Source organism: Ambystoma mexicanum, chromosome 10 (assembly GCF_040938575.1).
Source record: "Ambystoma mexicanum isolate Mex_15411 chromosome 10, UKY_AmexF1_1, whole genome shotgun sequence".
NCBI lineage: Eukaryota > Metazoa > Chordata > Amphibia > Caudata > Ambystomatidae > Ambystoma > Ambystoma mexicanum.
In genome coordinates this window covers 70669089-70681582 of record NC_090932.1, presented here as the reverse complement: position 1 = coordinate 70681582, position 12494 = coordinate 70669089, and the positions used below count along the sequence as shown (strand labels likewise).

At 45.2% G+C, this 12494-nt stretch overlaps 1 protein-coding gene across 1 annotated transcript in view; it reads left to right on the top strand.

Moving 5' to 3' along the window:
* The window catches only part of CHRNG (cholinergic receptor nicotinic gamma subunit), a 265266-nt gene extending 255866 nt beyond the window's left edge, over positions 1-9400 (top strand). The window contains exons 11-12 of the mRNA XM_069617539.1: positions 4826-4959; positions 6585-9400. Coding sequence (XP_069473640.1) covers positions 4826-4959; positions 6585-6749 — 299 coding nt within the window. The 3' untranslated portion in view covers positions 6750-9400. The remainder of the gene's footprint in view (positions 1-4825; positions 4960-6584) is intronic.
* Positions 9401-12494: the final 3094 nt, after the last annotated feature.

Sequence of the window (12494 nt, the reverse complement as noted above, 5' to 3'; positions counted from 1 at the left end):
GGGAAGGCCATAGAACAGAAGTCTGCAACCTTTGGCCCAACATATGTTTTGGATGACAACTTCCATCAGCCCTGCCCAGCATAGTCAATGGGGAGGGATCATGGGAGTTGTAGCCTTAAACATCTGGAGAGATGCAGTAGTCCTTAACATCTGGAGAACCACAGGTTGCAGACCCCTGCCATAGAAGATCTGGTTACATCGGTGTAGACTTATGCATGATATCCAAAGGCAGATAAGAAAGCAGCCTAGGGTCGTGAAGCCTTTAGAGAATAAGGGAGGTACTAGGGAAGTGAGTTGGGCCCACTCAAGAGAAAAGGCCAGGGGAACTTCACCAGAAAGAAAGTCCAGAATTCACTGTGTAAAACAGCAGATACATTGAGAAGAATAAGGATGGAAGCCAAGTGCTTGCTCCTAGCATTCAGGTGGTAGAGATGTCACAGCGGGGTTCGCAGGTGGAGTGACTATCCACGTTCACAATGCCATAGCCTCCTTATACCGCATTGGCCTGGTTCACGACAGCGGCCCCGCTCAGAGATGGCACCATGACGAGGGTTGGCCTCCTTCTTCCTGGGGGTGATTGTCTTCTTTAGATGGCCACCTATGTTGGCAAAGTTGACCCCCTCTTGGTTCATCACACATTGGTACCTCAGTCTGCAATATGAAGGCAACCACTGGATAACCATATCTTCTTTCACGATATCTGCTTCCACAACATCTGCTTCCACGATATCTGCTTCCACGATATCTGCTTCCACGATATCTGCTTCCACGATATCTGCTTCCACAATATGCTGGGTTCTTCTTCTCCTATGGAGGCATCACAGATCTGGGGACAGCCTCTGTCTGTAGGCAACGAGCGGCGTGGTGCACAGGTGAGGCCCAACAGACCTTTTCAGCAAGTTGACGTCACTTGCTACGCATCACGTGTTGATTTCAGATCCTTTAAATTAAGCGCTGTCCTCTTCCCTGTTATCCAAATGTGCACTTTCCACATTTAGAGCAAGACTGTGAATCAAGAGTTTTCCTCCACCAAGAGGTAGGTTTAATTTCCTACATTAGGTGATTATTTCTAAAAGAAAATGCAATATAATCATCCAGACCTCCCTTCATTGGAAAGATGGGGGATGCCCGTCTTCATGAACTGACTGACCCATGGTGATCCATTTTGATGCCCAGAATTCAGATTTCATGCCAACATAGTCAAAGCAGAAATGACACAGTGGGGGGTTTCTGACACTAGAATTATGGATATGTAGTGTCCTTCAGAATAATGGCCTTGGAGATCATCTTCCATCGGGCTTCCACAGTAGACACTCCACCGAGGCTGCTCTCGTGCATGTTTCCAACTTCCCCTCTAATGCTCACCTCTCCAAACTCTCTTCTAAAATCATCATTTTGGATTTTTCTGCTGCTTTTGACACTGTCGACCCCTACTGTCTCCCCTCCTCACTCTTCGGGACATTGGGTTTTGCAATCTGCTCTTACCTAGATCACCTCATACCTGGAAGGTTGATCCTTTCAAATCTCTTGCAACTCATAAACCTTTTACCCCATCCTTCTCCCTGTCTGCATCATCAAAGGATCAGTCCTTGGACCTCTGCTCTTCCCCCTCTAAGCCTCTGCCCTAGGAAGACTTATCTCATCCTTTGGCTATTTGTATCACCATTTTACTGATGACACTCAAATATTTTTCTCCTTTCCTTTTTCTCCTTTCCTTCCTTCGCCCCAGCCACCTTGGAACAGATTACAAATTGCCTCACTGCAATCCATCACTTGGTGGCGCTCAAAAATCGGAACTCATCTTTCTCCCGGCCATACCTCCCCTACCCTCTCCTATCTCCTTCCCGCCTGACCATCTTGGCAACCTCAACTAAGGCTTGCAAACTTGGAGTCCGCCTTGATGGTGACCTCCGACTGCAACATTTCATCACTGACACTGCCTCTGCTGCTCGTAGTAACCGCCTCAACATTCGGAAAATGTGCCTTTTTCTTACTTACAACTTTGGACTAATGTTCAAGCCTATTCTTTGGCCTTCCTCTCTACTCCTTTCTCCCTCTAGATAAAGTCCTCAGCTTTGCTATCTACACTCGATGCAACCTACCAACATCTTCCCCCATTTCTGCTTGCCAACAACATGCTGGTTGGTTGACTCTCCATAATTAACCACTCTCTTTCCAAGTTCCTTCTCCTGGTCTAGAAAGCTGTTGATGGTCTTGCTCCTCAGTACCTGGTTGACTGTATCTCAGTTTACTCACCATCTTGTTCCCCCCAATCCTCCTCTGCACTCAACCTCACTCTCCCATACCCTCCCTGCGCCTCCTCTCACTTCCGCTCTTCCGTGCTACTCGCCTGCTCCATCGGAACCTTCTACCCATTACAATGAATGCCAGCCTAAGTGTGGATCTCTTCAAAGCTCGGCTTAAACGTCACTTACTTGCTAAAGAGGGAGCTCCCCCTGCCCTCTCCCCAATCCTCCCTGCCTGACCCCACCATTCCCTGCAGTGACGCTTAATGATGTAATTCTGGATATCGAATTAGTACTCCTCTTTAGTTTGAGGCACTTGGCCCCTTAGATTAATGTTACCTTTGTAAGGCACCTATTTTCTAATATAAATTTTGTTTCTGTTTGTTTTGTTTTGTCCCTGGAATATGTCCTAAATGTGTACACCCTCATAAACTAGCTCATTACTTTGTTCTCATCTTTATGCTATGGTACAGATCACCCTTCGTGGGAATGATTCACCCATCTGTAAATGTGTTATTGTAAGTAATTTCTGATCGAAATTGACATCCCTGTTCTTCCACTTACTGCAAATGCAACAAAAAAAATGGACCCGGTCATCCCACACCAGGGCATGAGAATCAGGGATAGCGTTAAGGGGCAATTGAAGTAATGAAGGGGAGAAGAGGTGGAGACAGTGTGCAGACATGTGCCGTGTGCTGGAGTAGCAAGCAGTGGGGACAGGGGCGGGCACTGGTGTACAAAGGAGAATATGACGAGCGGCACAGCAGCACTGCAAGAGTCAGCAGGGAAGGATAGTGACATTGAGTGGACTTGGCGGCAGGTAGCAGGGACGGTTCAGTAATGCACAGCAAGTTGGAAACTTGCAATAAGGGTGTCTCTTTTTTCAGTGACTACATATGCACAAACCCTCCTACCACCTGGAGAATGGGGTAGCTAATCAACTGAAGCAAAAAACACTCCCGAAGGCCCATCTTTTCATTCAGTAATTTGCCCCTTCACTTTTACTGCATAGATAACACGCATTGGCAAAGCCAACAGTTTCGGCTTGTGTGTAGGCATGGCATAGACATTTTCTAGGCAGTGGCCATAATAGTAATACTACCTGCCCATAAGATGGCAGCAGCTAGCGAATGGGGTTCTTACTGGGAAATGTTATGGCAGTGCCTGTTCAATGCATATCTAATGCCTAGACAAGGGGTACAACTGTTGACATTTCCAAAAAGTGGTTTAACAGGAATACAGTGCAAGGAACAGCTGCAAGAACACATATATGGTTGATAATAATGTTGTATTACACCGGGAGCTGGTGGCTCATAGCTGCAATTAAGTCATAACATTTAAGAAGGCTTGCTTGAAAATAACATGGGCATGTCGTGATTGGGAATGGCCATATGGACTAGCAGGGCCATAGATTGTCAATACATGGGTGAAAAAACAAGCAACACTCCTCATATCCCATCCCTCTCTCATGTCTCCACTCCCCATGCTAATGGCTTTAGCTTATAGGCATCACCTACAGTGCTATGTAATAGCCAGAACTAATAAACTGCACCTACACAGTGAATCATTGTTACGTCAGACATTGGGCCTCATTCCAAGTTTGCCGGTATCCTGGCGGAATATCCACCAGGATACCGGCAAATACACCTACCGTTTAGGCCACCTGATATCCCGGTTATACTGGGATATTATAGGTCGGCGGAACTACCAGTAAATCCCCATTCCATGGACTCTTTGGGGGGATACCGGTGCCGAAAAAACTGGCTGTTTTATGCCAGTGGAGTTCTTGGCTGGCGGTAAGTCTGGTTACCCCCACTGGTATGCTTGTACTCCGCCAGTCCGGTGAAGTGCCGGTATCCTTAAATACCGGCACTTTTTTACCAGACCAGCAGGGTCATAATGACCCCCATTGTAAGCATGATAAATGACCCCCCATGGTTCAATCCAACCTTTGGGGACTCCGACAATAAATGTAATCTCTGAGTTAGCTGTCGCCAGTGAGCTGTGAGACATGGATCCTCCGCAAGATTGCCAGTGCTGGGGCACAGTCCCTCGGATTCAGGCGAGGCTCTCCAAAGAAATGGCCTATTGGGTGAGTCCCCCTTTGGGGGTTGGCAACGGGTAAAGGGGTCCGAGAGTGTATTCTCAGTCACTTGTGTCTGGGCAGCCTAACCTCAAACGCCCCCAGGATAAGGAAATCTGCTGTTGGGAGCACCAAAAAAACAAGGGTGCCCAACATGTGTCAACACTTGAACATTAGAGCATCTGACTGGAATCAGGGAGATTGTGTAAAGTGTCCTATCAAGCAATCATTGAATTTAGAGAATGTATATGAGGAAGAGACTGGAAAAGGTGTATAGATGATGAGGCTTGCACCAAGTCATAAATAGTTCATAAGTCTGCCTTGCATTCGTCTGCTGGTGTCTGTGTCCTTTGTCAGAATTAGGGAAAGTGTTGCTCCTTCTCGTAGCATACCTGTCGTCTTCCTTTATTGTTCAACTCCCAAGTTCCTACAGACACATATCTTGTTCACACTCTGGGCATCTCTCCCAATAAGTCTTGTGTTTTCCCCTGTGCAGGTAGAGGGCTGGAGAAGGGAAACACACAGGACCTCTACTACAGCCTGATGCATGCTGCCCCTGAGGTCCGCGCCTGTGTGCAGGCCTCAAACTACATTGCGGAGAACATGCGAGAGAAAAAGGACTTTGACAGCGTGAGTTTCCCTAATCGAGCACACATTAGCACTGCCTGAGGGCAGGGCTGGCAAGGCGCTCTCACATGCCTGGCTGCTATGCCTGTTACTGTTTTTTATGCCACTTTTATATCTGCTTGCATTGGTTCCATTTTGCGGAATGTTTTCATCTTTCATTTTTTGCCAATGACATAATGGTTTTTACATAAGAACTTTATGTTCATGTTTATGTTTATTGAATTTATATAGTGCTTTAAGCCAAAGCGCTTTTCAATATAACAACAGGTACAAAAATGAGAGAAGCATATTTACAAACATGAACAGGTCATTAGAACAATAAGTAGAACTATTTACAAGGGGAGAGAGGGTAGAGGAGGGGGTAGGTGAAGGGAGTTACTGTGTAGAATTTGAGGTAGGGGGAGGGCGACAGTGAGTTAGGCTGATCCACACAGCTGATGAATGATTAAAACAGTGCCTTTGGGAAAATTGTTCTGGGGTCAATTACTAGTTTTGGCCACCAAAAAATTTCGAAAAAAGCATTTGAAAAAGCAACAGTTTTGGCTTAGCTGTAAGACTGGGATAGAAATATGCCAGGCACTGCCATGATGATACTTTAAGATGGCAACAGCTGGGAATGTGTGATTACCTAGGCATATGCTAGCGAAGCCTGGCAAATGCCTATCCTGTACACAAGCCCAAACGGTTAGCTTTCCCAATGCACGTTTCAACAGGGCTTTAGTACTTGTAAAAAAGTATCTTAAGGCATGTTTAGTTTAGACATTTGTATTACGACAATAGCACACTTACAGCTGTAATAAAGCCATGACGTCTCACAGCCTACTTAGAAATAACACTGGCAGGCCAACGTTTGATGTTACTGCTTGATAGATTGAGTTCCAATAGATACCAGGATGGTGTGTTTTGAATGCAAAATGCCAGGTGGTAGTGAGAGGGAATGGCCATAGGCCTTAGCAGGGCCATCTGCAGTCAATAGGTAAGTAAATAGCCAAATATCACCCACAACCTGTGTGTCCCTCCTCAGATCTACACTCCAATGCAATAGTTTTGGTGTATAGATGGCGCTTAAGGTCTTCCTTACAGTCAAAACTAAAGCATCAATAGTACTTTGCCCAAGCCTGGCCAACCCAAAAGTGCATTTGCCACCCGTGTGCCATGTTGGGAACTTTGAGGCTATTTGCCCAAGGGCAATTATACAAGACAAGCACATAAACTGTAGTTGTGCATTGGGAACCCGCTGTGGATTGTTCTATTTGGTTTTCTAGTCTCAGTAGTGGGTGTGGTAAATACTCCAGTCTTTTAAAGGGATGGTGAGGTGCTTTGGTGGGTTTGAATGTTATTTTCCTAGCCACCTTCTGATTTTTCCACCACTCGCTTGCTAGTTTTTCACCGGTGGTTTTGCACAAAGCCAACCTGATACCTGCAGCTCTACATGAAACAAGCACCTGCTGAAACCCCTTGTCCATCTGTGCATGTGGTTTTAGGATGGAACACACATTCGGCCATGTGTTCATGTTTGCCTCCATCTACTTGTAGTAGACCTTGCTTAATCCTCTTTTCCCTGCACTCCTCTCCCCCTGATCTGCCTTTTCTTCCCTGCTTTAACGCTGTCCTCTTCTTCACCCCAGGAGAACGAGGAGTGGATCCTGGTGGGACGAGTGATCGACCGCGTCTGCTTCTGGATCATGCTCCTACTCTTCATGTTTGGGACTTTTAGCACCTTCTGGGCTGCCCACTTCAACCAGGCTCCGAAGGAACCCTTCGCCGGTGATACCAAGCGTTACCTGCCTTAGCCATAGCTCTGCAGAACCATGTGAATGACCTAGAGGGTAACAAGCTCAACTTGCGAAGAGACGACTTTGGATAAAGTCATTGGAAGGCCTAAATGGCGTTCCAATCGGTCCACCATCCTTTGACTAGTTCGGGAGACCGCTCGATAGGGTGACCTTAGAGTTGAATATTACATAGGGCTTCTGTGAGTCCCCCAGAGGTACAGCACCATTGAGCTGGAGGAAGAGCTCATGAACTGAGTGACTACAAATGAGCGAAGATTTGGTGATATTGAAATGAAGATCATTGTTTTCTTGGCCCATTTCCAATCCGAAGATGATATAGGCTGTCAATGTCCATCCTTAGTTACGGAGACCAGTGATTTGAACAATGAGCTGGCTCAGCCCGGGTCCGATCAGGGACTACGAGAATTTAGGCGAACATTGTGCCTAAAATGGCAGTCCAAGTCGATCATTTCATAGGTATGGCAAGAGATCTGAATGGATTTTCCATGCATTCTCGCAACACCACATTTGTAAACATACCCATGTAGTTTAGGTGCACACTTCTCTGCTTTCGTGATGCAGAAGTCACCAAAGTCTGGGCAGCCCGGTCTGCGAATGCTGTATAGGCTGCGTTGGTAGTCATCGAGTTGAGTTGAGGTCCCCCCAATCTGCGACCAGCCTGAAACAAAGATGAGTGCTGAAGGGTCTATGAGCTGCATAGGTTCGAAGGAAATAGAGAGGGAGTTGCCACTTTAAACTGTAACCAGTTTCTCACTGATGAAGGAACAAAGAGAACCCCCAAACATTGAAACTCATTGTTGGTCAATTCAGTGTCTAGTAACCTGTCATTCACCATCTACACATTTTTCCTCCATGGAATGGCACGGTCCTGGAAGGCATAGCGTGTCGATATGTAGTGAGAGGGAGGTGGAGGGTTGTGTTAGCATAAAGAGTAATGTATAGTCCTCTAACTGTATGAAGGAAGCAAACCTTTTCTCTAGGCCTAAATGGACTTCCCATTAACATTATCAAAAACATTGAGGTTCCTGTTGCGATTTTTAGGGTATCGCCATTGCTTCTAAGCGGCAAGATGGCGCCTTCGTAAATAATGTCAGTTATTACTCCAAAGAAAGATTGTATTTTAGGGAGCCTTGACATGGAGTTCCTTTATAAAGGCTTAATCCAGAGAGTCATGTATCCTTCATCCTGGATCGAGAGTGCTCTTTTGAAAGTTGCCCAATGTGTCTCTTAGAGAGCATGCAGACGGTTTTGGGATTATCCAATTTGACAAATATTTTATATTCAATGGTGACTACTCTGAACAGTTACGAACTTCAGAGATGCGGTTGAGGGTCAACCTTCCTATGGAAACATGTTCATGTTATGGCGGGAATGAACGTTAGATTTGGGTAGGAATTAGCAGCAATTTGAGAATCGTATTGAGTTGTTGGAAAGAGTTATTGACGGGTTTATTTCCACTGAAAAGAGAGACAAAACAAGTATTGACATGTTTCTGGAGAAAATCGATTTATAAATCTGCAAATTAGAGTGACTTTTTATAATAATGTTGGATTTTACTACAGTAACATTGTTTTCTTGAGCGGTCGAAAGTTAGGAATGGAGTTCACAGACCCTCCCAACTCTGGTATTTGTACTCTGGAAACTCACTGTCAACATCTTAGGTCTCTGGGTATAGAGGTTTTTTTGGACATGTTTTGAGGCAAGTTGAATTGTGGCAGAGTTTTATGAATGAGGACTTTGGGACATGGAGCCTCAAAGACTGTAAGTTCAGGCAAACAGAAAACCACAAACTGACCCAAAAATACTGTAAGGACTGTTTGACTTGTCCCCAAAAGCAAAGAAATCGCTCTGCAGTGATGTGCTAAATTTAGCAGTCAGTCAGGCTAATTTATGTCGGTAAAACTAGTATGTATTAACAAACGTTTAACATGGAATGCAAACATTGGCGATTAAGCATACATTATGTTTTTGAAAGACAACAGAATTACCAGAGATATCCGATGATAAATTGGATTACAGTGCAATTGAAAGAGAGCACGGTAGATATGTCGGACCACAGTACTTACATCTGGCAATGGCAACTGATTATGGACTCTACAAGCAGGTGTTTGCAGCCATGAAACATATACTTGGATATGCATGGCCTTCTGCTCTGTATGCAAGACCAAGACTCTTTCCTTTAAATGCTTTTCTATCACTGGTTTAATGCCTGAGTTCGGTTTCCAAGTAGGACGGGGATTCGAACGTCTGTTGCCCTGCTTGGTCTTGCTTCCAAGACCAGCTCGTTGCCCCTGTGTTATCCTTCATTCGCTGCAGTTTTCTCTACGGTAGTTTCAGCTACCAGGCTTTCCTGATCCAGGCAGATATCAAAGCTGCGATTGTCCCTCACTGATGTCCTTCTGTTAGACACTTTTTTCATTTTGGACAATTGTACATCGGTTTGTCGTTACTGAATTTAATTTCTATAATAATGTATGTATTCCCATTTATGCAGCAATATGTATTTTGGTATAATTTCAGTGGATTAATAGCATGGTTTTACAATCAATGTAATACTTGCACTAGAGCTATTGTGTGATACTTTGAGAAGGCCACGTTACGTCGAATTTCTATGTAAAAATAAAAGCAATGCATTAATGAAATCCAAATGGTGCAGATGTCCGTTGGCACTTTGTGTGGTGTCCTTGAGGATGTGGTGTCCTTGAAGATGTGGTGTCCTTATATTTGTGGTGCAGTTATTTCAGTTCAGAGCGGTCTATGACTCCTACATGGAGGACATGGATTGGTGATATAATTGGATTCTGTGTTTGCACAGCAATGTTTTGGTTGGTCTTGTATTAAGTTTCATTTTGTTTCCACTTGGGGGGACACCAAAGTATGCATGCTGACTTGATGACTCCCCCCAGCTCCCACCGCCCTCATCAGCCCCCATGGAATCATGCACCCGACTCTTTCCCTCCCTAGCCAAATTCAGCTCCTGATGGCCAGTTGTTCAAAGCTAGCGCTGGATTAATGGTGCCGCATGCAAAGCACCATTTTGTCAAAACACCACCCTTACAACTGGGTGGATTCTATGATTATGGAGACAAAATGGTGTCTCCTGGTGCTCTTCTGCTGGTGGCCTTCTAGGCAGTCTACCAGAATTGCACTATTGTGCACAGGTCCAGCCGCTGTGTTTTATCGCTTGATCTGACAGTACGTTGTATATTCTCCCTGGGCAGTCAGTCACTAGAGAGTCCATTCATTTCCTCCCTGACTACTGCCAGGCAAAAGAGTTCCTTGAGCAGGGTGGAATTTCAGTAAGAGGAGCAGTGAAACTGTTTCCTAGACCCTTTTTATGCCCTGGTATGTCTTATAAGCGCCCTCCGCGGGTGCGCCAGCCAATAATGTTGCCCCAAATCCGGGCTACATCTAAAAGCTTTGATGCACCCGGCAGCCATTTTCCCTTCCACCCCTGCCACCTCTGCGTCTGTCCCTAACCCTTCTCGGCCCCCACTTACCTGCAGCTGCCATGGTCCTAGCGCCTTCCCACATCTCTGCTCCTCACCTCAAACTCCTGTCTGGCACGGAAATGGAAGAGGGACTCCGTACGGAGCCATGACCTCCATTTCCACTTCGGCCATGTTGAGGTGAGGCGAGAAAGTATTTGTAAGAAACAACGGCTCACGTGCTCAACGTGAGTCATTGTTTCTCACAAATACATTACTCTTGGCTTGGACTCGGGCTGCTAATAGCAATAAGCACACATTTAGGCAGATTCACCTGCTGGTAACAGTGTCGGGGCCTGGTGTTAGGCCCTGGTGAGTTTACTTTATGCCAGAGTGCAAATTCAGGGCTCACAAGTTGTAGTCAGTGTCCCTGGACACTTTTCAGACTCCCATTGACACCTCAAAGACACTGCAACATTGGTGTAATTCAGGCTTAGATCGGATCATGACACAAATGCAGCTAGACACGCACCCTGAACTAGCAACTGACAAAGCCAACTGCACACCCCGTGTCAGACATGACACTTTGCAGAACTTGCAACTAATTTAACACTAACTGCCACAAATATTCCTTGGGGGATAACAAAAAGGGGGTCGCTTGCAAGTAAATTTGTCTACGCCCCACAAAGTCTCCCAAGGGTGCCCCACTCCCCTGATTTGAAGTGTTAGAGCCTATCACTGAAATTTGGGTCTTGTCCTACCCCCATGTGGTAGGCACCCCACTGCGTGCATGCTGGAAAAATAACTGTGCCGACAGTGAGTTGGTGAAAAGCCTTGTATTGACAGTGAGTAGCGGAGAAGCACTGAACGAAGCAGTTGGGGAAAAGCCCTGTTCAGATAGCGGATAAAGAGCAGTGCTGCATAGACAGTGAGAAGAGGAGAGTCACTGTGCAGACTGAAAAGGAGAAGTGGACCTATTCAGAGTCAGGGGCAAGGTAAGAGGGCAAATAGGTCCTGTGGACAGTAAGTGGGGAAGACGCACTCTGTCGATTGCGAGAGGGGCTAGACGTATTATGCAGTGGTGGAAGTGTGCCGAAAAAAGTAGGGGAACTGTGGTCTCGGCAGGAGTAGGGGTAGGCGGAAGCATAGTGCAACATGCAACAAGGTGTTGCAGCTGGGGCATTGTAGTAATTTAAGTGACTGGTAACTAAGGCTCCTATTACAACTTTACACTTGCACAAGGAGATGAATGGACAAATCCTCTGTGTAGACTGGTGAATATGGTCGTAAAAGAAGAGATAAATCATAAACAGAAAAATATAAAAGTAGTGGAACACCGCTCCCGACCGTTCCTGCTCACTTCGATCACTGGTATCATGCAGAGGGTGAGTGGGGTTAGATGCACTGCGTAGTGACAGAATTAATGCAGCACAGTGAGTGAAGGAGTAAGACTCTGCACATTGTGAGTGCAAGAGAAGCACGGTGCAGGCAGGAAGTATAACTGACGTGCTGCATAACTTGATTTCGGGGTACCAAAGGAAGGCAAGACTATCAGAAGAGAGGAGAATTGGGGACGAGAGTATGTAATCTGAAAATGAAGAGATGTCTCTGGTCAATGTAACAAGTAACAGATAATTTTAGATCAGGACAAACCAAAAGATTACAAAGACAACATTTATGTACAGACCAAAGAAAATATACATACATTACGTAACAAAAAACACAACATGTGGCCAAGGCTTAACAAGAAAAAGAATGGCAACATTCAACAGAATAAACATCATGTATTACAAAAATATGAAACAAACAATATTTAATTAATGATGATTTGCACAGAAGTTTCAATTACTATAATGTGACCGAAAATACAAATTGAAGGGTAAAGTCTATGTCTATCTGTCGACCCGAGCACGTGGGTTTCGGCTGTCGGGGCTTCTAACATCAGAGTGGCCCAGCCTTCTTCAGGACAAAAGGGAATTTTCACCAACACAATCTTCTGGCTAGTTGTGTGTGTTTTCATGTCTGTAATTCTAAAAATAGATAATGACAGTTTTATGCTAGTTATATGCGCTTCGTTATTTTTGATCGCAAGACTACACTCCAGTTGTGGGGGGAGGCTGCACTGTGGTCTTCTGTATGATGGAGTTTGATTTTTGATATGCCATGAAAGTAAGATACTTTCTACATTGAAGTGTGTCACAATACTGGACGTTCTAGAAAGGAGGAGGGAAAATGAGTCGAAAATAAAAGGGGAACACCAGGTATTTGCATTCACAGGTAATGTGCTGTGCATAAGTGAATTTGGAGACTTACT